Source organism: Ursus arctos, unplaced genomic scaffold, assembly GCF_023065955.2.
Source record: "Ursus arctos isolate Adak ecotype North America unplaced genomic scaffold, UrsArc2.0 scaffold_11, whole genome shotgun sequence".
NCBI lineage: Eukaryota > Metazoa > Chordata > Mammalia > Carnivora > Ursidae > Ursus > Ursus arctos.
In genome coordinates, this window is record NW_026622775.1 from 8,138,239 (window position 1) to 8,164,424 (window position 26,186).

General features: G+C 38.2%; 1 protein-coding gene across 7 annotated transcripts in view; it reads left to right on the plus strand.

The window, feature by feature from the left end:
* Positions 1–26,186, plus strand: part of ANK2 (ankyrin 2) — a 467,799-nt gene that overhangs the window by 132,913 nt on the left and 308,700 nt on the right. For 3 of the 7 annotated variants that reach the window (XM_057310026.1, XM_057310027.1, XM_057310029.1), the window contains exon 1: positions 20,784–21,305. The exons of 2 other annotated variants lie outside the window; for them this stretch is intronic. In XM_057310026.1, the coding sequence (XP_057166009.1) occupies positions 21,222–21,305 (84 nt within the window). In that variant the 5' untranslated portion in view covers positions 20,784–21,221. Of the gene's footprint in view, positions 1–20,782; positions 21,306–26,186 lie in introns of those variants that run through there. 2 more of the 7 variants (XM_057310028.1, XM_057310030.1) reach the window with 2 other exon arrangements.

Consider the following 26,186-nt stretch of genomic DNA (forward strand, 5'->3'; position numbering starts at 1 on the left):
TTCTTCCTCTCCCACTCCCCCTGCTTGTGTTCCCTCTCTCGCTGCCTGTCTCTATCTCTGTCGAATAAATAAATAAAATCTTTAAAAAAAAAAATTAAACATAAATCTTCTGTTGGAAGGTGAGTAAGAGATAAATAGAAATAGGAGTCTTTTTGTTGAAATCCCCTAAAAGACAGAAATTTAGCTCAGAAACAGTAGGGGAGACTAGTGGATTTCTTTAGAAATGGTGACTTTGGGTGAAATGATTGATTTCATTGTTTACAGTACACTCTGGTGTTGTCATGTAATGTGGTGTCATTGTTTTGTTGATGCTACAAATAACAAAATTATGGTGGTATAAAATGTGCATTCCTCTAGTTTGTCCATTTATTTATTTCAAATTTTAAATTTATTTTTTCTACTCTGGTAAAGCTATTAAAATAGGTGACCGAGAGTCATCCATCCTACAAACACTTATTTAGCACCTTCTATGGATTATGCCCTAATGGTGATGGTCAACAGTGTGCACCTGTCCTCTTGTATTTAGCAGGAGACATGGCCAGTTAAGCAATCGTGATGAAGTGACATGTGCCATGGCTGGGGAATTCAAAATACTATGAGAGTACAGAGTGGACAGGCAATTGATCTAACAGGATAGGGCTTTCTTAAGAAGTCACCTTTGGAATAAGACCCAATGGAGTCATAAGAGGGAGCCAAACAAAGGATTGGTTCTGAACGGAGGGAAAGGCAGGTAGTACTGTCCAAGAGGTAAGTCAGGGCATAGCAAGTGAGAAAAACGGAGAGAACATTTGTTGACTCCCTTTCATCCAACAGACAGATATATTAAGCACCTATTAATTTGCCAGGTGCTGTATTAGGCAGTGGGAGTTATAACATGTGAAGTGACTGTCTTCATGGTGTTTATTATGCAGGCAGGAAGTAACTTAGCATTAATACATTAACAAATAATTGCAGGACATTGTGTAAGTGTCAGAATAGAGACATGTACAAAGGGTGCAGTAGCACAAAGGAGAAATAATCAATTATGTTGGGAGTCTGGAAAGAAGGCTGGGGATTTATTTTACAGCATCCCACATGTAAGGCGGTCTTCTGTTAAGCTTTTACTTAGGGCCTTAATTCAGAACTTAACCTTGTGCCACCAAGCACCTATTGCCAAACAATATGTTTGCTTTGCAGCAGATTTCAGAATAAAAAACCTAGAAAAAGTGAGAAGAATGATGCCTGTGGAATGTCTACACATTCTATTCAGGGCAAAGGAAAACATGCATTGTTTCCATGATGGAGAAAACCAATTTGCTAACTCAAAGGTTGCAAGAGATACTTCAGAGGCCATCTACTTCCACTATAATTTGCTTTATATGAACCCAATATGCACAGTCTCCTCAGATAGGTGTTTGAAGTACTCAGTCAGCACACGTGCCGTGTATTAACGTACACTGATATTTTGGAATGAACGTATTACTTTGTGTTCTGTTAGTGCAACTCAGCTTCTGAAGGCTTGTTCATATCTGGTATCAGCACAGTTGAGTGAATTTAGAAGATGAAAATAAAAGCCTGGATTCAGAATAATTGGAAAAACTCCAGGCACTTTTAACATATGAAAGTAGATTATATATTACTTGTGATTTTTTCCTAGAAAAATAATATTTTAAGAAAGCAAAATTATTCTAAAGCAAGGACTTTCATGATACAATGGGGTTTGGGGATTTTTAAAAAGATACTGCAAATGAACATGGCAGAGGTTTCTCTAAAATAAAATGGACCTTTGGAGCTTCCGAGACCACAGTGATCCGTGGGTCTGAGGCTCCATGAGTTGGAGTGATCTGCTCAGAATTACACACCCGCAAGTAGAACTTGACCTGTGCATCTCCCCTTATTCTTGTCTGTGATTTTCTCAGTACCTCCATGCCTCAGGATGGCAAGCTTATCTTGACAGCCCAAATACCTTCCTTCAAAATTCCCTGGTAAATCAAGGAGGTAGAGTTATGGAGGATGCCTGTTGACTTATTCTTAAGTTATAGGTGAGAGAAATAACAAAGCATAGATACCTTATCACTTGCTTAATAGTCACATGATTTTACGTGATTTCCTAATTGTTCTATTTGAACTTGAAATGTGGCATCTGGTTTACTTTTTTGGTTTACCTGCTGCTGAGGTACACTTTATAAGTGAAAGTAAATAATGATATTTATTACCTAGGATAAAATATGCATATTAAAAATAATATCTAGTGTGCTATGTGAATTATAAGTATCAAAAGGCAACAGGATGATGGTGTATAGATGGGTAATTTTGCAAACAAAGTATGTGGAGCTGAAAATTAGAAGGGAATACATTCTTTATATCTTAGTAAAAAAAATAAATCAGATATCTTATAAGAGAGGGGGCCAGCCATCCAGAGAGTGGAAAGTCTTATATTTGACTCACTTGATAGTTTTCTAAACAGAGTGGTCAGCTCTAGCCTGGCTGAACTGTTGACAAGAGAAGAGAGCCTGAAGCAAGAACCTATTCAGTTCTCCATAGCTCAGGTCTCTTCTTATGAGATGTCAAGTAATGGGGCTGGGTTTGAGGTCACTTGATTTAATATCTTTAAAGATGACCTGGAAAAAAGAATCTAGAATATGTCTGTCAGATTTGTACTTGGTGCTTAAATTAGGTGAAACCCCAAAGGATAGAAATAAAAATTCAAAAAATTTTGCAAACGGAATAAAAATTATATACAGAGAAGTATGGTGCCCTTTATAGTGCAAATACAGGATTGGATTCAGCATAAGAAATGAAAGACCAGGGGGGAAAAATCTGGAAAAAAGCTAAATACAAGACAGCAATACGCTGCCATTGTTTAAAAATGTCTGCACCATGCTGACTGTGGTTCTTATTAATTCCATGTTTGTGAATGGCCAAGGTGCTTTAAGAACTAAGAAGTAAAACTCAAGAGTGTTCAAATGTACTCCAAATGATAGAAAAGAAAGAAAAAGGAGGTCACACATGAGTACAGGTTTAATAAAATAGAATGGTTCTATTCAGAAAATTAAAAAAAAAAGGATAAGTTAAAACATTAGTCATATAGATAGTCATATAGATGCTTTTAAGTACAGGAAGGGAATTTTTTGTTTTTGTTTTGTTTTGGGGGGGTGCGGGGGAGATCGATCCTTTCCTTTTTATACTGACATGAACGGAAAATAGGTTCAGTGAAAGCAAAAAGACATTTTGGTGACTATCAGAGTAATAAATATTGGAAGAGACAAAGAGAATAGTGAAATTACTGTCTTGGAAAGCTTGACTAAGATAATGAATGGTTGTTTTTCCTTAAAATTTGAGATATTTACTTGCTTGAAAAATACTTAGCAGATGACTCGAACTGTCTTGTCTGCCAACTCTGTGACTGTAATTTGAAGTTTGCCAAAAAGTCTTTAAAATAAATTGTAAATTTTAATTAAAATAAATGAAAGGAGGAGTTAGGTAACATTATTATTTTTGAAACTCCTCTAGAGATGCGTTAGAAAAAAATCTTAATTTTATAATTAATTTATTACTTGGCTCAAAATTTCTCTTTATTTCATCTTGTTTGAAGATATTTATCTTTCTCTGAACTATCCATTCATCTTGCCTTAGATTTATTTATTTAAGGGGAGAGAGAATGCCCTGGGGACTGTTGTAGAATAATGGGCAGATGGGCTGATTTCTTGCTTATTAGTAAGCTGGAATGGTTTGACTATAAACTTCTTCCTAAGGGATAGGAGCCACTTAAGATGAGGCTTACTCAATCATGGAAATATAATTAAAGATAAAGATACTATTTTATCTCTCCCATCCCCCACCTTGTTTCTATTTTTTGGTATTCTGGTTTGACTTGATGACTTCGTGTTATCCCTGATGAAGCCTTAAGTAGACCAGTGGTTTGTTCTTTTGTTCCTTTGTTATCAGAGTTGGACAGATGTAACTGCAGGATTCAGCAGGAGGTAGCTAAGAGAAGCCTCTCATTAAAGAAGAATTGGGAAATCCCATCTGAACACCCCACCTCCCATTATTTAGAACATGGGGAACACATGATGAATAAAAGAGTGCAATTCTTAATATCAAACGCAAGAGTATGTAAAAACTGCTGTACACGTACACGTGCTTTCTTCTGTATTTTTTTCTTTTCTAAAACAAAACAAAACATTTATATTTACCGAAGTTAGGCACAGCATGTTTTGAGGTAGTCACAGTGAGATGTAATTACTATGTGATCGAGTTGTAGTTTAACTCTTCTGGAGCCCAACAGAGTACTTTAGAAATAAGGAACTTCTGAAACGGAAGCATCCCAAACACCCATGGCAAGAATGTTAGTGCTATCACACATAAATCAAAGCAGGATTTTTTATTCTAATTAATAGTTCTATTTACCATACTACTTGTTGGCTACATAATTTGGAAATATATGCAGTTTACATCGTGTGTCTGCAGTTTTTGGAGGGAGAAAAGCATAGAATGAAACATTCCTCTCTTTCTTTTCTTTTTTTTTTTCCTTCTCTTTTTCCAGTTGGTCTCTATATATGGAAAACCTGTTGTTCATTAATTAGTCCCAGACCTGGACACAAACTGTGTGGAGAGTCAAGGACATGGGTTAACTGTGAGGAATGTGAAACAGTAGAAATGGGAACTGGAGAGTCTGCATTGCAGCCCCCTCTCTACCACCAACTGGGGTTTGCCATGGTTAGTAACCTGTCCAAGCTACAGGTTTTCTCCCATTTAAAACAGGAGAACCTCTTCATAGAGGTTATGGTGCACACTAAGGACAATAGTCTAGGTAAAGTCACCTTTGCATGTTAAGTCTACAGTACCAGTTTGATTTCTCATTGGGGAACTGACGTCCATTTTCCCTGTGAGCATAAGGGGGATTCCAGAGCAATGAGATATCAGTCCTTTTGGTCTTTGAGTCTTTTTTCTATTGCCAACTCTTCTTTATTCCCACCTTCATCTTAGCAATGAGTCAGGCTGTGACATAACTAAGAAATGTTGCCCAAAGTAGCTTCTTCTGTTTTCCAGAGTCAGTGATACTAGGAGAGTATCTTTCCTAAGAGTCAGCTTGGAGAGGAGGAAGGTACTCTCTTATCATTAAATAAATCTCACTTGTATTATATTATCCAAAGAGACAGTCACCCGATAGTGTTTTCTGATAGGACAGTGTTCCTAGGCTGAATTAGAATACTCAAATACTTGTAGATATATCCTTTCTGAAAACATCTACTGTCAGCTAGGTGAAACATTCTTCTCCAATCCATGAAAACAGTGAGTTCCTCCAGAAGAACCAAATTTTGGAAAGAGTTTTAGAAAAGGGTCCAGTTGACATTCACTATACCACAAAACAGCTTCTAGTATCAGGAAAAGCATAGGCTTGCACACTAGTGGAATCACAAATACTGCTCTATTTGCCCACATGGGCCATTTAAATTAGATTACACTTTCCTGTGATTGGAAAACCACTTATTATCTGGAATTAAGAAACGTGATAGAGATCCAAGGAACATCATGTGGCCACCACTATAACACAGTTTAACTGTGCCTACCTCGCACTTAACATCATAATCTTGTATTACATAAGGTAAGAACGATGGAATATACACCAGAATTACGGGTTCACTGAAGAACCTTGGAAATCATACCTGTAGTTTACCTTTCTAAAAATAAAACACAGAGATTCAGGTGACTTGCCAGCTGTTGTAATCGTGGTCCATCCAGGAATGGGATTCTTACGTCCTGACTACTTATCCTATAGAGCAGACCAAAAACTCATGGTCTATAATGGCATGATATGGAAAACAGTTCTCTTTAGGGAATTAAATATAAAAACATAGAGAAATACTTTAAAAAACAAAACAAAACTTCTCCACATCAAATGTCACTTTGTGTTATTATCATATGCTTTTATTAAATGTTTGAAGAAAAGGGATTTCTTTCTCTAATAATTTTAACTGACGATTTGAAAAAGAAGTTTGTGGATTAGATTTCAAGTTTGGTCAGATGGAAGTTGTCATCTTCATCCAGCATTATCAAGAAGCCCAGCCAGGTATGTGACTCTTTATGTTTAAAAGCAAGTTAATGGGTATTTTCCATTTGTTGTAGGAGGCTAGGTTCTGAGACAGACAGCAATGTAGGGACATTCTTACTGCCCATGTGTTACTAGCACTTGATCCCTGTATTGACAGCCTCCAGTAGTCACCTGCCTTAATTCTCTCTCCTACATTGTCTCCTTCCTGTACCTCGGATACCTGATTCGTCGTAGTTCAGGAAAAGCTGTCTTAATGATCCTGAAGAATGTGTCTTGACTTGCTGGCTGAACCTCTACTGCCAGCCAAGTCTCCAGACCTAGCTGGTAGACGTAGGGGACCATCTCTTTTCCTGCTTGTTCTGTTTTTCTGTGAGTGTGCTGCCATGGTAAATTAACTGGCAGAATGGAATGGATACTTTTCTAGGAGTTACCAAAAAAGTTCAAGAGGAAGAGGCTCTAACACTTAAGACTCAGGTTGAATGGTGGAATGGGAAAACCTTGAAGATGGGGTAAATTTGAAGATGAAAATTATACCAACAGAAGGAATAAAGATTAATTTTAATTATGTTACAAATATTCTTTAGATAGGCCAAGAAGAGGAATCTCCACTGTTTGTATTTTTGTTTAACTTATTACCGGATGGAGTTTTCCAGTTAAGCTAATAATAACTGAATAGTCTTGATTTATCTGTAATCTATTCAATTGATCAAGAAATATGCACTGCCTGCTGTGTGACCAGTACTACCAGAAAGAAGTATTGATGAGAAAAGACTGCAGCCAATATAAAGGAATCTCCTGGGGGTGGTTTTAACTTTCGTAGTTTAAAGAGAAGGCAGAACAGAGTTTTCAAAGGGAAGAGAATGCTCTTTCATGCATACCTTTGGGGGTAAGAATCATGTCTTACTTATCTGTGTATCGCTAGAATGGAGAAGAGAAACTGGCACTGAGCAAGTGTACAAAAATGTTTGATGAAGGAGTATTGAGTCTTTCTGGGCAAATATAGAGAATGAGTAAATTACTTGATTCTTATTCACCTAACGAAATCCCTCTCTCCACTTTTCCCCACTACCATGATGAGGAAGTGCATTTGGAATCTCTAGTGGAATATGAATTTCATTTTCCTAAAGAAGAAATGTTTAAAATGGCAGTTTAGATATAACTAAAACTGTTCTGGGGAGCACGAGGAATTTTGTTGGTTATCCAGGAATACATCAAGTCATATCTACCATACTTTCTAGGGCCAAATGTGTTCAAAATTGGAAACACAGCCATTTTTCTAAGTTAGGTTCATATCCACCTGTTTTTTAAAAGTTTTATTTAAATTCTAAATTCTAGTTAGTTAACACACAGTATAATATTAGTTTCAGGTGTAGAGTATAGTGATTCCACAGTTCCATACAACAGCCAGTGCTCATCACAAGTACACTTCTTAATCCCCATCCCCTATTTAACCCATACCTCACCCAACTCCCTTCTGGTAACCATCAGTTTGTTCTATATAGTTAGGAGTCTGTTTCTTGGTTTGCCTCTCTTTCTCTTTTTTTTGTTTTCCTTTGCTCATTTGTTTTGTTTCTTAAATTCCATATATGAGTGAAATCATACGGTATTTTTCTTTCTCTGGTATTTATAGTAGCATTATTTACAATCGCCAAATTATGGAAACAGCTGAAGTGTTCATTGATTGATGAATGGATAAAGAAGATGTGGTATATGTATACATATATATAGAATGGAATATTATTTAGCCATGAAAAAGAATGAAATCTTGCCATTTGCAATGACATGGATGGAGCTGGAGAGTATTATGCTAAGCAAAATAAGTCAGCCCACTTGATTTTTTAAATTGGCTCTTCTGTTGTTCTAGATGCTATGAGTTGATGGGGGAAACAACATACCAATAGTGGTTTTCATACAGGATGAAAAGATACTTTTCAAAGGATATATATATATATATAGTTGTGTGTGTGTGTGTGTGTGTGTGTCTTGGATTTATCGATGGTTATTTTATTTGATGTTACAAAGCATTTAGTTGGGCATACAAGACAGATGCATATTCAGGGGTGCCTGGGTGATGCAGCGGTTGGGCGTCTGCCTCCGGCTCAGGGCGTGATCCCCGCATTGTGGGATCGAGCCCCACATCAGGCTCCTCCGCTATGAGCCTGCTTCTTCCTCTCCCACTCCCCCTGCTTGTGTTCCCTCTCTCACTGGCTATCTCTATCTCTGTCAAATAAATAAATAAATAAAATCTTAAAAAAAAAAAAGAAGACAGATGCATATTCAGCAGTTAACTAGTTTGTGTGATTAATGCAGAGAGGTGGTGTAGTGATCTTGAGAGAAGGAAAGTTTAATGTAGTTTGTTGTTAGAAAAAGTTCCACGGTCAGGGTGCCTGGTTGGCACAGTCAGTTAAACTTCCAACTCTTGGTTTCAGCCCAGGTCTTATCCCAGGGTCGTGAGATTGGGCTCCTCACTCAGCCCGAGTATGCTTGGGTTTCTCTCTCCCTCTTCCCTCTGTCCTACCCCACTGTGCATGCTCTCTCTCTCTCTCTAAAATAAATAAATGAGTCTAAAAAAAAAAAGAAAAAGCTCCATGGTCAATTTGGGACTTGAGGTGGGTAGATTTTAGGGAGAACGAAAAAGTAAGAATAGGTCTTTTTTTTTTTTTAATCTGGGAAGTTTTCACTGAGCCACCACGACAGGATCTGATGCTTCTCCCAGAAGCTCTGGTAACATTTACTTAATAAAAATCTGATCACGGGGTGCCTGGGTAGCTCAGTTGGTTGAACTTCTGACTATTGTTTCAATTCAAGTCATGATCTCATGGTTGTAGGATGGAACCTCGTGTTGGGCCCTGCGTCCAGCGGGGAGTCTGCTTGGGATTCTCTCTCTCCATCTCCCTCTGCCCTTCACCCCACCCTGCCCCTCAAAATAAATAAATAAATCTTTAAAAAATCTGATCACATTATATTTTACCTATCTGCTTTTATAGGCCACCTTGGAAACAGGAATGTGTAAATGAATTTGAGCAATAATTGGAGGTGTTTGAATTTATTCTGAGGACATTGAAGATGAGAAAAAAAGGTTTTATGAAGAATAAAAGTGCAACAGTCTGGAGGTCAGATTTGAGGAGGAAACTTGAAGGTGATGAGACAGCAAATCCTGTTGATTAAAATAGTTCCGATAGGAGAGAAAATGAGGTGGTTCCCAGGTGATAGGAATAGAATGGAAGGAAGACATAAGATGTATTTCCAAAGTAGAAACAAAAAGATTTATTTCCTGGGTATGAGAGACTGGAAAGAGAGAAGGGAAAAGTGACTACAGTTTCAAGCCTACTAGACACTTTTTTATTTCTGTCCAAACTGGTTGGGTAAAACTCCACCACTTGTACTAGTGCCAGAGTTGTTTTCCAGGTCTAAATAATTTGTGTCATAAGTGTTAGCATTTCTGTTTTCCTCATTTTCCAACTTCGTATGTTTATCTTGAGAAAAGTTAGGTTCCTTAGTCTCATTTGTTTTCTGGTGGAAAAAAGAAAAGACAATTGAAAAATGAAGACAGCTACATTACATTCTGCTTAATATTGTATCACTGGCCATTTCATCTGCTCATTAAATTGTCTTTGAGTAATTTTTTCCCTGTAAACTGTAGGTTCATAGATTCAAGGAGTTTTAGCAGTGAAAAAAAGAAAAGATGTAGAAAACCGTCTTGGAGAAAAATAACAGAGTGATCACGCTTTGGGAGAGATACAGAAAATGAAGCCCAGGTGAAATATATGGTTTGCTGTGAACAAATGACAGTTAATGACAACATGGGGATTAAAACCTACCTGTACTGACTTTCAAACTATTGCTCCTTATTGTATGCCATAGTAATTCTGGCAAAAGTACAGATAATGTGTGAAATCTTCTAAATGATATAACTAAGCTGTTAAAACTTACTGCACAGACATATATGTATGACTGCAGAGAATTTGCAGGAAATCTTGCTTAGTTTCCATTTAAATTTAGACTGTCACGAAGGGCAATTTGGCATTTATCTCTTCAACTGTAGGATAACCTGTATTTTTTGAGACTCCCTGTTGAAGAGAGAATTTTTTGTGGGTTTCTTACATTTCTGTACATCTTGCAAGCAGAGGCACTGACTGTCTTTGTTCCAGACTATTTTTTCAAGGATGTTGGTACAGCAAACAGCCTTGGAAGATAGAGAAGCAAAGATCAGGCTTGCTTACTATCCAGTATAGTAAAGGTAATGGGCTCCCTCTGGAGCAAAGTACAGATATGCTTCCTGCCTGCTATAAGAGATTCAGGATTTCTAAAGTCAGGGCTCCCATTCTCTGTTCGACCCACTGAGTATGCAAGCACCCATCTGGACCATACCCATCCGGACTGTATCTCAATTCGGTGAGAAATGGGAGTAAGGAAAACTGATATGAGTATGCTGATGCCCATGCTTTGTGCTGTGCTGTGAGTAATAAAGTTTTTTTGTCTCTGACCCAGGAGTCTCATATTTTCTGGCAGTATCCATAAAAATATAACAGGCTAACTGGTTAGCTTGTAAGTAGGATCTCAGATCCTTCACAGTTCTTGACATTTTCTAGGTGTAGAGGTTTATGGGATCAGGAAAAATCTGATAACTGGCTAGGTATAAATGAAATTTGAAATGTTGTATATCAGTTTTTACTCATTAGACTCCTAGAGTTTTAGATAGAACAGCTTAAGATCCAAGTGTGCTATTAACATCCTGGGCTCACTGATAGGATTTGTGAAGTAGTACTTGCTCTCACCTATTACAAACCATATAGCATTGAGTATTGTTGTTATATTATAAATGCTTTTGTATATTGATAGTCTGAAAAAAGTTATTTTGGGGAAAATTATGTAGGATAAGCTGACAAACACATGTAGTAATTTGTATAGAGAGTCCATGTGACCAAAATGAATGGCTTGACCATACTTTGGTTCCTTAAATTTTGCCTGTGTGACTTGAAGAACTTCCTGGAGGAAGATCCTTCTTCCCACTTGAATTTGGAAATTCCTTTCCAGATCCAGTTATTACCATATTATCAAGGACCCAAACAATTTGCTCTTGGGAGCTAGGCAGACTGAATAATTAAAATGGACATTGGCTGTTTTAGTTTTGCTTCTAAACTAGAAACACCAAATGTGAGGCTTACACAGAAGAGGACATCATGAAGATTGAATGACAAAGAGAACCCATCAGGTACATAGGCTTTGTTAAGACCCAGAACAAAATACCCAACATTTACACAAATCGGTACTAAAGACTAAATTTGGGACTGCAGGAGCACCTGGGTGGCTCAGCCGTTAAGCATCTGCCTTTGGCTCAGGTCATGATCCCAGGGTCCTGGGATCGAGCCCCGCATCGGGCTCCCCGCTCGGCAGGAAGCCTGCTTCTCCCTCTCCCATTCCCCTTGCTTGTGTTCCCTCTCTTGCTGTCTCCCTCTGTCAAATAAATAAAATTTTAAAAATAAATAAATAAATAAATAATAAATAAATGAATAAATAAATAAATAAATTTGGGACTGCAGTAACTGTGTGGTTAACAAGTTAATAATCTTGCCTCCACTCTAATGTATGTTTAACAGTTTTCCTGGTATTGGGTTTAAAGCTAACAATGAATATGATTGCACTGCATGTCTCTTTTTTAGACATTAGTTCAAGTTAGTTCGAACCTATAATATACTTTTATTTCCTTTGTAAGCTTTTTTAAATCATTTTTTTGTACAGTGGAATTTGTGATTGTTTTAAGATAATAGTGATGCTGTATAAAAGGATAGAATGGGTGCAAGAGTAGGTGAGAGGCCAAGGGGAATGCAAACAGAGCGAGAGTAAAGAGAAAAGCGCAGAAGCAGCTGTACTTCAAATATACAATACTTCCTGTTCATGTATTAGACACAGTGGCTCACGTTCAGAAGATATGATACATGAAACTTATCTTCAGAGATCAACAGAGACTTTGCTTTGAGAGGAAATAGTAGATTTTGACCTAGTAATATGTAGTTAACTATTCCAAAAATTAACATTGATAACCTTGTTTATAGAAAAAAAAAGTATGCAGAACAGTGCATTTCTAGCTAGCAGAGTCTGCTCATTTGGGAAAAGACCTTGTGTTTATAGAATGCAAAGTCAGCCCTTATACTTCATCTCCCTCATGGCCTATTTTACTTGCTAGCCGTCTGTGGCAGATTACATTTTCCAAGATGGATCCCATCCCATATGTTCTTCTTCAATGTGACCTGTCCACCCTCTCTCATCAAGAGGTGAAGTCCATTTCTTTACTACTTCAATCTGGATGGGCCCAGCAGCTGCCTGGACCAATAGAATATGGCAGAGCCCTTAATTGGCCTGGTGCTTCCTACTTCCTGCCTCCTCAAACCCAGTTGTCATGGAAGAATACAAACACTTTGACACCATCAAACTGTAAGAAGCCCCAAGCATGTGGAGAGGCTCTAGAAAATGAAATGCCACATAAAGAGAGAAGCCAAGGAGCACCAAGGAACCAGATAGGTGAGTGAGGATGCCAATGTGGAACCGGATCCTCCAGCCCTAGCTGCCTTACTTGACACCCCATGAATCAGAATGAATAAGTCCGTTGAGTCTTTCCCAAATCCCTGGCCCACAAATTTGTGAGCAAAATAAAATTATTCTTCTAAAACACTTAGTTTATGGGGTAGTTTGTAACAGTAATAAATATTTAGAATACCATCAGTCTTGACTAAATGGCAGGGAGAAGTTAGAGAGTACTAACAGATAACAAACTCTTTATTTTGACCTTTTAAAAGATGTTTGTTCGTTTGTTTGTTTAAAGTGGGAGAAATAGGGCATCTGGCTATCTCCATTGGTAGAACATGGGACTCTTGATCTCAGGGTTGTGCGTTCAAGCTCTATTTTGACTGTGGAGCCTACTTAAAAAAAGTGACAGAAACAGTAGTGGTCATTCATTAATAATTTATTCACAGGAATGATAAGACAGCACACTGACTTCATTGGTCATCTGTCTTGTCTGATTATATCCATTTGTTTAAAGGCTTGCTGAAGCTTTCCTATTCATATTTTCATTGCTTTTCTCTCATTCTTGAGATTCTTTGGCAAACATCAACATTGTGAGAAAACAAGCTCATCTACCCATTAGTCTCCTTTGCTTTCTCCTACTGTGATTCAGGTTTATAGCAAACCTTCACCCAAACTTGGGATAATGTGCAACATTAAAAAAAAAAAAAAAGGTTGTTTTGTCTTATTCAGCTCTCTGCTTCTAATGCCTGAAATATTTCTGCCTGGTGTATAATGAATTGTATAATCTTTTTTTCCCATTCTGAGAACAACTGGGCCATCACTGGGCCTGTGTGTTTGCTGAGGAGGGAGGGCTTCTTGAAGCTCATTTTGGTGGTGAGACACTCCACTAGAAGACATCTACACTGTTTTAGGAATGAGAAAACTTGGAATTTTATTCAAACTGTTGCTAAGTGTAGGTACAGCCTTGGGCAAGTAACATAACTTAGTTGGGCTCCGATTTTCTTAATCGTTGAAAGTGAGGAGCTAGATGTCATGGTCTCTAAGTTACCTTCTACATCGTGATCTTTTGTGTTTTTGTCACTTCCATTATCACCGTGGTTACACATCTTTTAAAATATGACTTTACATGTATAGAAAACCTAAATATGAAGTCTGGATAATTTTTGGGTTCAGAATTTATCAATGGACACATACTCTCTCTTCATAGTTAAAAGAAACAAAAACATTTGCCATAACTTATTTCTAAGCTTGTTTAAGATTTAAAATGTTTACAGTAATAAAGTTAAGTTGCACTAGAAAAATATGTCTGTCAAGGACACAGCCTACCCCAATGTGCCATTCATTTGCATCGACAGGGAAACCCAATTATAACAGCTATTTTCAAGAACTAATATCACTGGAGACTGAGCAGAGCTACCCTGTAGTAGAGCAAGCAGGTAACAGCGCGTCCTAAAAAACTGACCTAGACAGGAACATGTACATGGTGAGCTCACCCACATTTTGTTATTCTCCTGTGAAATACTACATTTGATCTAAAATATTGTTGCTAATGTTTATGTAAAGTGAGATTATAATTAATCACCATGCTAATTTTAATAATTTTGTGCCTCAGGTGGATTGAGATGCTAAAATTGTATGTCATGGGTTCCAAAAACTCTCTTTTTTTAGGTTGGACATGGTACATTTTGCAAGCAAATACCTCTTTGGTAAATGTTACGTAAGACTGGCATAATGTGAAATAAGCAGGTCCCTAAGCACTTTTTGCTGCTGCCTTAAGATCTATCTCAATGAAACATTTGTAGATCTGCCTCCAATCCAGGTCAGGACACATACCATATTTACATAAGAAACATGGGTCCTTCTTGCTAATCATTCTTTGAGGGAGTGGACCAGTTTCTCTCTGGGCTGTTATACCTAATGCAAGAGCTGATGGCTCCTTAATTTCAAATAATAGTAGGTAATGATTAGATGTCACGCATGGATACTTGGAACAATAATCAGTGTATGGAGAGGAACACTTGGGGATACTTTAAGGCCTAGGAGGAAGTCACTGCTGCAAACCTGCCTATGGACTGTTGTACAACCACATGGGCCCTGTCTCAGTTCTGCCAATGCCATGTTCTTTCCATTCTTCCCAAACCCACCTTACACCTTCCTTTCCACTTTGATAGTGTTTACTCATCATTTAAATCCTTTCAGTATGCGAGTCGCTTCCTCTCAGAAGTGTGTCCTGTTCTTTCAGGAGGTTGGATATCTCTGTTTTATGCTTCCGTAATGTACTTAGCATCCCCTATAAATAGAGTCCTTGCACTTCTAGTTCAATGATTGTCCCACTTTTAGACTGTAAGCTCTTTAAAGGCAAAGATTATCTAATTTTTGCTAATGCTTCAACATTAAGCACAAGGCCTGATGTATAGTCGTCAATCACCCAATAAAATATGTTGCATGACTAAAGGAATAAATGAACAATGAAAGGGTAAGTCATAGATGAGAAGAAGAAGCAGATCACAAGAGGAAGTTCTTCCTGCTGGTGCTGATGGTGGAACTGCAAAGAGCTGGGAAGGGAAAATGAGGAGGTCTCCTGCCTGGCCCATGAGCCTGACTTCAGCTTGCAAGGAGGTATAACTATTAGAGTCCGCCCAGGATTCCTATGGAAGAGAGACTGTATTGAATAAGACCTGTGCAGAACACCTGGCAATTCAGGAAAGGCACCAGAAGAGAGCAGCCCTGAAGTCTGGAAATAGATCTGAGCCCAACAGTATCTATACCCCAACACATACGAAGACTTTTTATGGTGAACTTTGAGAAACTATGTTTTTCCTTTGTTTGCTATCTTTCCTTCATATTTTTCCCCATCAATAACAAAAGTATCAAAAAGGAAAGAGAAAGAAGAATCTTTAGAGAACCTGAGAAGCTCTGTGCTTGCTGATAAGATAGGCAAGCATTCTATGTTTTCTTTTCTTTTTTTTTTTCCAAAGATTTTATTTATTTATTTGACAGAGAGAGAGACAGCCAGGGAGAGGGAACACAGGCAGGCGGAGTGGGAGAGGAAGAAGCAGGCTCGCAGTGGAGGAGCCTGATGTGGGGCTCGATCCCAGGACTCCTTGATCACACCCTGAGCTGAAGGCAGACGCTTAACTACTGAACCACCCAGGTGCCCCAGCATTCTATGTTTTCATCCACAGGGGATCAGAAGCAATGACATCTGGAAATAGGAAAAGAAACACAGGATTTATCCAGGAAGAGAGATAGGAGACAAAGGAGAGTGGACCAAAGCCGCTTTGAGATTGTGATCCCATGGGACCTATTAGGTATCCCTTTCTCTTCCCCACCCCTAATCATTAATATTTTTCTCTTCATCTCTTCTGATTCCACTCTAATTACTTGAGGCCCTTTTTTTCATCAGAGTAGCTCTTTTGCTGCTGGACATAGGATCCATTTCCAATGGCTATAGGCTTTGATGCACTGAGAGTATCATTCATATGACAGGCAACCCAAAATAGAAGTGTAACTACATAATCCCTGGAAAACATAAGTAGACATGGTTAGGTACCATAGGCTAACTGTTGTAGCAAGCAACACCGTAATCTCGGTGACAAAATACTCATGAGAAAAAGTTACTCGGGTCTACTGAGGGTCCACGGAAGAGGGAATAGGAAGAAGAGAAAGGCTCTGCTCCACACAGTGACTCAGGGACTCAGGCTTGTTTTGACTTGTTGCTCTTCCACCTTCTAGGTTATGTCTTCCTCTGTGTTCAGCCACGAGATGGATAAAGAGAGAAGATCACTCATGGGAGGGTTGTAGTAGCTAGACCTGAAAGTGGCATACACTACCACCTTTTTTACGGGCTGGAACTAAGTCACATGGCTGTACCCAATGGCAAAGATAGCTGGAAAATGTGGTTGTACTAGTTTCCTAGGGTTGTCAAAACAAAGTACTGGGTAGCTTAAAATAACAAAACTTTACTCTCTCATAGCTGTGGAGGGTAGAAGTCTGAAATCGAGGTGTCATCAGGGCCAGACTGCTTCTGAAGGCTTTAGAAAAGAATCTTTCCTTACCTCCTCCTAGCTTCTTTCTAGTGGGTTTCTGGCAATGTGTCATCACTGGCTTGCAGCTAGATTTCTCCAGTTTCTGCCCAAGTCTTCACATGGCTGTCTTCCGTCTGTATCTCTGTGTCCAAATTTCTCTCTTTTTATAAGGACACCAGTCCTCAAATTAAGGCCCACTCTAATGTATTATGACCTCATCTTAACATGATTACATCTACAGAGACCCTAATCCCATATAGGTACTGAGTGTTAGGACTTAAACATAATTTTTTGGTGGGGGAGGTTTGCAGGACACATCTATGACAGTGGCCTAAAGGAAAAGAGAAATTGATGAACCACTGTCCAATCTCTCTCTGCCTTGTTGTTAAGATTCTCTACCGCAAGTAATAGTGAATAACAAAGCCTTTTGTAGGCTTTTTTTTTTTAAATAGAGATTTTATTTATTTATTTGTCAGAGAAAGAGAGTACAAGCAGAGGGAGCAGGAGGCAGAGAGAGAAGCAGGCTTCCCACTGAGCAAGGAGCATGATGCGGGACTCGATCCCAGGACTCTGGGATCGTGACCTGGGCCAAAGGCGGATGCTTAACCAACTGAGCACCCAGGCGTCCCTTGAAGGCTTTTTTTGATGGTCTTAGAGAACTAAACCTTTCTTTATAACATTGTTTCTGTAAAAAAATGTGTTTTTAACACCAGATAACTCTGACTGACAAAGAAACTTTTGGAAGTTGACCTACCTCTAAGACATAATTGCTTATACTTCAGGACACTTTACCCAATTTAAATAATGTTACAAGTTTTTTTGAAGTAGTATGTGTCACATTTAGTAGTACTATAACTCTGATGGTTCGATAAAATAGAGTATATCATATAATATAATCACGTCTAGAACTCTGTGCCTATTAAATATGCTTAGCCCAAAATCAATAAAGATTTTCTTTTTCTACTTAGGCCATGTCATCTAACTGTGGTTTCTGCTCTTGGCATTTTCCATCTTAGTCTTTGCTCTCATCTTACCACACTTTATTAAGTGTGCACTTTGTTAAGTCCGCCATGATTTAATAAAAGAACAGTGGTCTTAGAACCAGAACTTTAGCTCTGTATTTTTTTTTCCTTTAGCTCTGTATTTTATTAATTTTGTTATCTTGGGCAGGTCACCAAAACCACTTCCTAACTCAGTGTTTTCACCTGTACTGTGATTGATATTAACCCCTTCCCTGTGTGGTTGTGAGAATCCTATAGAGGTACTTAATATTTGAGTGTGTGTCATATGGCAGTATTGCTGTAAGTGCTTGAGATGTATCAGTGAGAATAAAGTTCTCAGTCTTCATAGGGCTTCTACCCTAGGAGCTAAAAATTATATAAATTATAAAACGCTTTACCAGTGTAAGGTATTATCATCATTGCTATCTTATCAGCGGCAACTCCAATTTCTCAAATATCTTTAAAAATCTTATTAGGCATTAGCTCCTACATATCAGGAAGCACATAAAAAGAAAATCTAAGAAATGAAGAATTTACCCATTGGAAGTTTAGTCATAAATATAAACTGGATGGTAAATATTGAAAACGTTTCTTTATTGCATTTAAGAGTAATCCTTGGACCCCTATTATATGGGTTGTGCAGTGAGTTAGGATCCATGTGGAATGTGAAAATAGGCATTAATCCTGCCCTCAAGAAGGTCGTGTGGGTGGTTCTGTCAGGTGAAGGACTGACTCTTGGTTTCAGCTCAGGTCATGATCTCAGGGTCATGGTATCGAGCCCCATGTCAGGCTCTGTGCTCAGCTGGGAGTCTGCTGGAGATTCTCTCCCTGTCCCTTGGCCCCTCCCTCTGCTCACACTCTTCTTCTTCTCTCTCTCTCTCTCTCTCTCTCAATATATAAATAAATAAATAAATCTTAAATTAATATAAATAATCTTAAATTTATAATCACGATTAAATCATATGATCATAAAGAGTCATAAGTCAAAAAAAATCATAAATAATAAATCTTTAAAAAAATCCTGCCCTCAAGGAGTTTAGAATCCAGTCAAACACATGCCCACTAAAAACTGCACTATGAGGATACGAAGTTAATAGTATCAAACAGTGAGGCCCCCCAAAATTGATCAAAATTCTCAAAAGTGGAACCGAAACATATACAACACTGTAATGTCTTATTGACATTCTTTATATGTAGAATATTTACTTTCTACTGCTGTAATGGGCAGAGCACTACTAGCACCTGCTTTATTTATCTACTTCCTGAGATTTCATTTCACACTTTGAATGTAGATATTGACATCTATGGTATGCTGGTGTAGTGTTTGTGCCATGCTTTCACTCTATAATGGAAACATTTTTTTTGTTTGTTTTTAATATTTTGTTTAAAAGCTTAAATGGTATTTCAGAACAACACAAAGCATCTAGAAGGTTATAGCTCATTGTTACAATTGGAGGCTTGATCTGTTTAAAGCCATGTACTATATATTTGGGTACTGATAGAGAAGACACTTATGAGAGGCTGTCTGAACATAGTCAGAAGTTTCTAATTCATAAAGTGTTGAAATGTGAAGTACACTTGTTTGCAATTTACATTGCAATGATGCATCATGATTGCAGATATGTTTCCAGTTTTGTTGACAATTATATCCCCAGTGGTTAGGACAGTCTATCCCTAGTGCTTAGTTCCTGGTATATGTTAAACATTTGACAGATGTTTACTGAGTAAATGAATCCAGTTTCCAGGCTGAGGGTGCTCCTAAGCAAGGTCAAGTAGGGGGGCATGATGGGGATGGGTGAGGGAATAAGTGGTGTAGCTGAGGGGATAGCAGAGGATTGGGAGGATATCACAGGGGATTTCTGTGAGGGCTCTGACAACTGTGGGAGTTGGGCTTCCAGAGGTTTCTGTAGAAGTTCCTATAAGGTTTTGTTTCAGAAAAAAGACCCATTGCCCCTTTCCTGGCTGTGGGACCCAAGGCATCACTGGTGGGGCGTGTCTGCTCAAGCAGAAGGAGGGTAGAGAGAGTAAGGGGCAGAAAGACTCGGATGACTGTAGATGAAGATGTGGCAAAGGTCTTTGGGGGTGGTAAGGCAGAGAGGAACAGCAATCCCAATAGCAGTGGGGAGAGAAGGTGAATTTGTCTTCTCATGTTTTTTGGAAAGATGAGTTCTCAATTTGGTATACATTTCCATGTAAGAAACATTTCTAAGGCTGATTTTTCTAAGTTAAAAATTATGTATATTTGTAATAATAATGGTAGGATCAACAATAGCAATAACACATTTACACAGGCACCTTCAGTTTTCAAAGTGTATTTATATGCATTATCTCATTGGGTTGATCGTTACTTTATTTTTACATTTAAGTATTCTGTGTATTATACTTCGAGTTTGTTTTCTAGGAATAGGGATGAGTGTTAAGTGTGGGAATGTGTATTTGCACAAAACATGTTGGGCTCTGGTTGCATCCACAGTTTAGTATGTTCAAATATACAAATACAGCCACCTCAATCCAAAAGATGAAACTGGTTTCCTGTGATAAAAACCAGCCCTGTTTTCCTTTCTTATCAAGAATAATTCCGGAACTTTATATATAAGCTCCCTGAAAGCAGGGACTGTGTTTTATTTATCAGTCAATAAGGAGAATTAGGTTAACATTAATTAGAAAATGTTTTAGCTGCATGAATTTCTTGTATTTGTGTTACCCAGCGTAATATATATATATATTTGACAAACCTTGATTAACTGTCTTTAATATACTATGCATCATGCTTGGTTCTGGGAAATTTAATGATCTCCTTCCAACCCAAGCGCGCATGTGTGCGTGCGTGTGCGTGTGTGTGTGCGCGCGCGCGCACACACACACACGCACACACACACACACACTCTCTCTCTCACTATCCATGGCCTTAAGAAGCTCCTGATGGAAACATGCAGTTGTGAGATGTGTTGCAGGTGCTCTGTCAGAAGTGTAGGATGGAAGGAGGAGGCCGGGGTGGGGGGTGTCTGTGTTACCTGGTTGATGGGGAATATGTTCTCAAAGATTCGTGACAAAAGTCATCCTTGAGCTGAGTTTCAAAAGATTATCAAGTGAATAACATTTTAAAACTGTAACTTTCTTACATGCACTTTAGGGCATTAACAGCTAATCTTTTTCCTTGAGTAGCCTCTTCACTGGCTGAAATGTATCTCTTCAGGTAGGAGACACATTCAAGATTGTTATAGTTTTCTCATTATGCATTGTGTCTGTTCCATGTTGAAGTACCTGTAGGAAAAAAATTAAGTGCCCGTTTTGCGTGTGGGTTGAGAGCTGATCGAATCGAAGGTGTGTCAAGAACCAAACAGCAGAGTCCCCAAATCATTCGAGTCCCTGGCATTCTTTTTTCAAGGCTTTCTTCATTGTAAGCGGTCCCTGATGGTAATTGGTTGAATCAGATTTAACAATGCAGTCAGATAAACAGTTGTGGCAGCTGCTGCCATGGCAACGTCACCGTCCTTACCCTCCCAGCGCGCGCCCCTTCCCCACCCCTCCTCCTCCTCCTGCTTTCCTTCAGTAAGTGCATACTCGCTAGTGGTCTGTGCAGGCAGCAGGGTTTAATGGCAGAGCTATTTTCTTTCCAAACTGTTCAAAATGATGAACGAAGATGCAGCTCAGAAAAGCGACAGTGGAGAGAAGTTCAACGGCAGTAGTCAGAGAAGAAAAAAACCCAAAAAGGTAAATTGCTGGGATTAGGAATGTCTGTATATAGATATGCGTGTGTATGTGTTAGTGTGTAATGTCAATGAGATTACAGAAACCATGGAGCATTATGAGTAACTATAGACGATAGCAGTGCCAAACATTGCTTTTTAAAGAGGCAGGTGCAGCCTGCTGGTTTCTGAGAATAGGAAAGGAACGAGGGTTCGTAATGGATACATTGACTGGAGCGTGGTGAAGTGAGCAGAGATAAGGTGTGTTCTGCATGTGTATTATTGAGGATTGTGGCCACTGATGGATGCTTCTGGTGTTAATTGGGTATATAGAGAGAGTCATTTTATTTTTAGAATGAGTGAGTTTAGAAGGAAACGTCAAGCAAGGTGGATTGTGAAGCAAAAAGAAGATTTTTGGCCAAATGTTTGCTCGGGGATGATCTTGAGATGGCCAGACAGCAAACGCGTTTTGGTTCCATGCTAAGTGTATTCTTCCTACGGAGAAAAGACTGTTGTGACAGGAGAAATCTGATCCTCAGCATGATATTTCTTTGGTTTGCTTAGCTCCTCTACAGTTTCCCAGACATGATAGTGTGATAGCTCTTTCATTGATTAAGATAAACGGCTAAGATAAAGATATTATGGGCTGGGGGTGTTGGGCACACAAAGCAGTCTGTAGGATTTCTTAGCCTGGCACACATTCCCACACCCTTGATTTTCATGGAAACGATACCAGTGAGAAACAGTGGGAAAAGATGCAAACTATTCAGCCCCACCCAATGCCAGCACTTCTTTCTTTATGGCCTGACTCCTTCTGTTAAACTGTTGCAGCCTCACTGAGCAATGTGAGCCCCACCTCTGACAGAGATGTCTTTTAAATAAATTCCCCTAAAATCCGTGTATTTCTTGAGGCAAAAAGATGGGCAGAATATAAGATGATTCTAACGTAAATGCATTCCAATGTTAGATGGTTTGCGTCTTGCATGAGCAGGTTAAAAAAATTATCACAGACAAATGAGTATTTTTCATTTTGACAATTTTGAAATCGCATTGCACTTCGAAATTATAGATCTCTCATACTCCCTGTCTCATGATCTAAAAAATTAGAAATAATTTGACACCTCTGATATTTAAAAGATCATTGTATTATCAAGCAAGGGATTAGTATATGTCTATGATGCCTTGTAATTTGATAAAAATAAGCATGCCCACACATGAAATTTTTAAAATAATAGCATGAAGGTAGTGATGCAGTCTGATAAAGGCAAAGGATAATTCAGGGCAGGCAGGAACATTGGTAGAATGTCCTTTTGTACCTGACGATTCTGGATTCTCCAGCCCTCGGTGGCATTTTTTGTAGATCGTTAGCTAATTGATCAACATTTTAAAAAGGGAAGAAACAAATAGAAACAAAAAAGAGAGCAAGAGATAGGGAAAAAGAAAGAAGGAGTTTTTGCTCGAATTCACGCTGTCATTTCAAATTCCTCTTAAATTTCATTCTGAAGTCCCTGTACTGCATTAGAAACATTATACTCAGAACTACTAAAGGGGTGGAGAATTTGTATCATGGAGATTTTAAGCTCTGAGTGTTGATACTAAATTCACATGGCCAAAGCCATCTTAAAGTATTTGAGGGGGTAGAGTAGATGAAATCATCATATGTGATAACCATAGTATTTATTCAGTGTATTTTCTCAAATGTATTTATTTAGGAATAAATTCTTTTCAAACTTGCAGTCAAAATGATAGCAATTAATAGCAAATTTTGAACATGTGTATGTATTTTTACACACACTCAGAGGCGTATATTAAATGAGCTATTAAAACACAGTGAATATTGAGGGTTACAAGTAATTTCACCTAATAGGAAAGCATATGCACACACAAGTAAACATCCTTCAGTTTGTCAAGTCAGACGTGAGTGGGTTTGAATCTTAGCTCTATCTTTTAATATATTGTGTTTGGAGTATATCACTTAATTTCTCTGATGTAGGTCCTCATCTATAAAATGTAAATAATTCTATATATCTTTTGGTATTTTGTGAGGATTAGAAATATTGTACATCACATTCCTTGAGCAGTATTTAACATACAGTTCATGGCAATGGCTTTTAGGTGTTGTTACTCTTCCCTTGAATGGAAATTATTTATTGGAATAAGCCCTATAGAAGGAAGGTCTGTCTATATTTTTAAGAGAGGCAGAATATAATACTGGTACTTTGCAAAGGCTAGTAGTCATTTTTCAAAAGGTCAAAAGTTATATACTATAATTGGAAACTTTTTATCTCATACAAATTATTGAGATTTGCATAAATATACCCCAGGTCTTGAGATTACTGCTTCACATCTTTTTTTCACAGCAGGCAAGTTAAATTTTTGTATTTATAAACAAGACCATTAAATGTGCTTTTATGAGGAAATAGTAATTAAGAGATAAGCATCCCTAATAAGGATAAAATCTGAGAAAAGCAAGAATTTGAGCGAAGTCAGTGCCATATCACTTCAATTGTCTGTTTTTCTACTGGTGGTTCACATTGAATCCATCGTAGGACTCTGTATAAGCACCCAGGATTATGGACCACCAGGCTCACTGTGGCCTGGGTGTTGATCTAACATGATGAATCATATTCCTTGAAAACATGCCTCTTCCTCTAGTAAATATTTAACAGATGAGCCATAATCCACTTGTTTATTCTACATCTCGCAAAAGTAATTCTCCTGAGGGACAGAACTAAAGGGTCTTTTGCCACAAAACCCACAATGTGAGAACATAAGCTCAAGGAATATATTTTATATTAGAATTTTAGTGAGTACCTTGAAGATACAAATTATTCTAGCTTTTCTTAAAGATTTCTATTCTGGTTTCAGCTTGTCAATGCCCTCCATGCAGAGACCACCAGGAACACACCTGTAGTTGACTGTGTTGGGGTTACAGCTCATTGCGGTGAGAGAGGATGCATGTGATGAGGAACTGAGTTAGAAAGGACTCATAGGGTTTGGGTTTTGGCTGTCGTTTGTTTAAAAAAATAAAAAAATAAAAGGAAAAAACCACCCAGCAATCTCCCATTTAGCAAGAGAGGGGCATGCCTGGTATTTTGCGGCTTGAACAACATTCGTATTTTGTCTGTGTTCAGACATGATAAGGGGGTGGTGCCATTTCTGACCTGCTCCATACCAGTCACAGAGTGGCCTGATCTGAAGATGATGCTCTGTGAAATTGTTTATGTAAAGAACACAAAGACCAACTGGATAGTACCAGGTTAGCTCCTGGCTGCCGGTGGCTGCTTTTCTCTTTCTCAAGCTTAAACACAAAGATACTTTTGGAGAGAGAGAGATTTATTTATTTTTTGGATGCTCTTTAGTGTTCAAGGAAAGTAAATCAGATATTATTATTGCTAAAGTATTCAGAGACAACTTTTTCATCTGATACTTCAGCAAATAGTACACTTAATGCCCAGTTATTTCACACAAACAAATATTGCCCGAGGTACAGATTTGGGGTGGATGCTGTAGGGGCTGTTTCATGGAAAAGAGGAAATGGGAACTACTCTAATTCTCAGCTGGAATCCTGGAGTAAAAAGAAGCACTGAGACCTATATGAAATGTATCACTGTAAGAGAGTTTTTAGGCGATTCTAAATCCTGGACAACTCGATAAAAATTTCTTATTCCAGACAATATTTTGCCAGATTAGGTTAAAATAATTCAAGACCATATTAGGGTGCAGTACCCCACACTTTCCAATTTTGCCTCAGTGACAAGGCAGTGGATCTGTACTAGAAGAAGCTGTAGGAACCTTGGATAATTTACATAAATGAAAATGGAAATGCCCAAGCATCAATCACACGTGACAGAGCCATCTGAAACCACTAGGCCTTGTGAGCTCCTCTAAACAAGTAAACAACGAAATGGCTTAATAACAATTCACTCGTTTGGTGGAACACCTACATAAAGATTCAGATATAAATACTTTTGTTTTTAATAGAGTAGTAAGGTAAAATGGCTTTGTAGTGTATTTTATATTCATTTAAGGTTTTTTGTTCTGGGCTGTTATTTTAAAATACTCACAAGCATTGCAAAATTTTTTGGTTCTATATATTTTTATTGCTGTTTACTTGCCACTACCTAAATAGGGAGATGAAAGTGGTCCCAGATGTGTGATTGAAATGTTGCACCATTGAAATGAGAATGAGAGACACAGAAAAAAAGTTTATTTTTACAGCAGACACAGAATGTGTGGCTTTTTTAGTAGAATCAGGTAGCAGATCCCAGCATCTGGGTGTTCAAATCTTCTTAGAGTCAAATTAGTTTTGAATATAGCTGGTGCCTTATCTTGTTCAATCAAGTCTAGAAAGGCTTTCCTGTATAATTCATCCTGAATAATATCCCCATTTCTTCAATTTTCTAAAAAACTTACGATTTACCTTTTTTTAAAACATGGATTTGTAACCCAAAATAGCTCATGTTGCCTGAAGACAGCAATTCCCCATCACTGAAGGTCTTTAGGATGGCCATCTGTTAGAGATGATGGAGATTTTTTTACTGGAAAGAAAATCCCTTACAACCTGGCATTCTGTGGTTTTTCTTTCTATGTCTCTGTTTCTAGCTCTTTCTACCTACCTTATGATACTGATTTTTTCCATGATAATTTCATATGTGAGTAATAGCTAGATATTAATTCCAAAGTACCTTTTTTAGAGTAAAGTGTTGTCTTTACTCTAAGGAGTAAACTCTTAACTCGCACAACTACCAGAATTACCTGGGTTGCCTTCTAAAGAAGAGAATTCTTAGGACCCGCTTCAGACTGGCTCAGTCGCTTTTGGTGATTTTTTCACAGGTTTCCACCTCTTTGTTTTTATGTACACTAGAGTTTAGAACCATTGCCTTAGATTGTGGTCAGCGGGCAT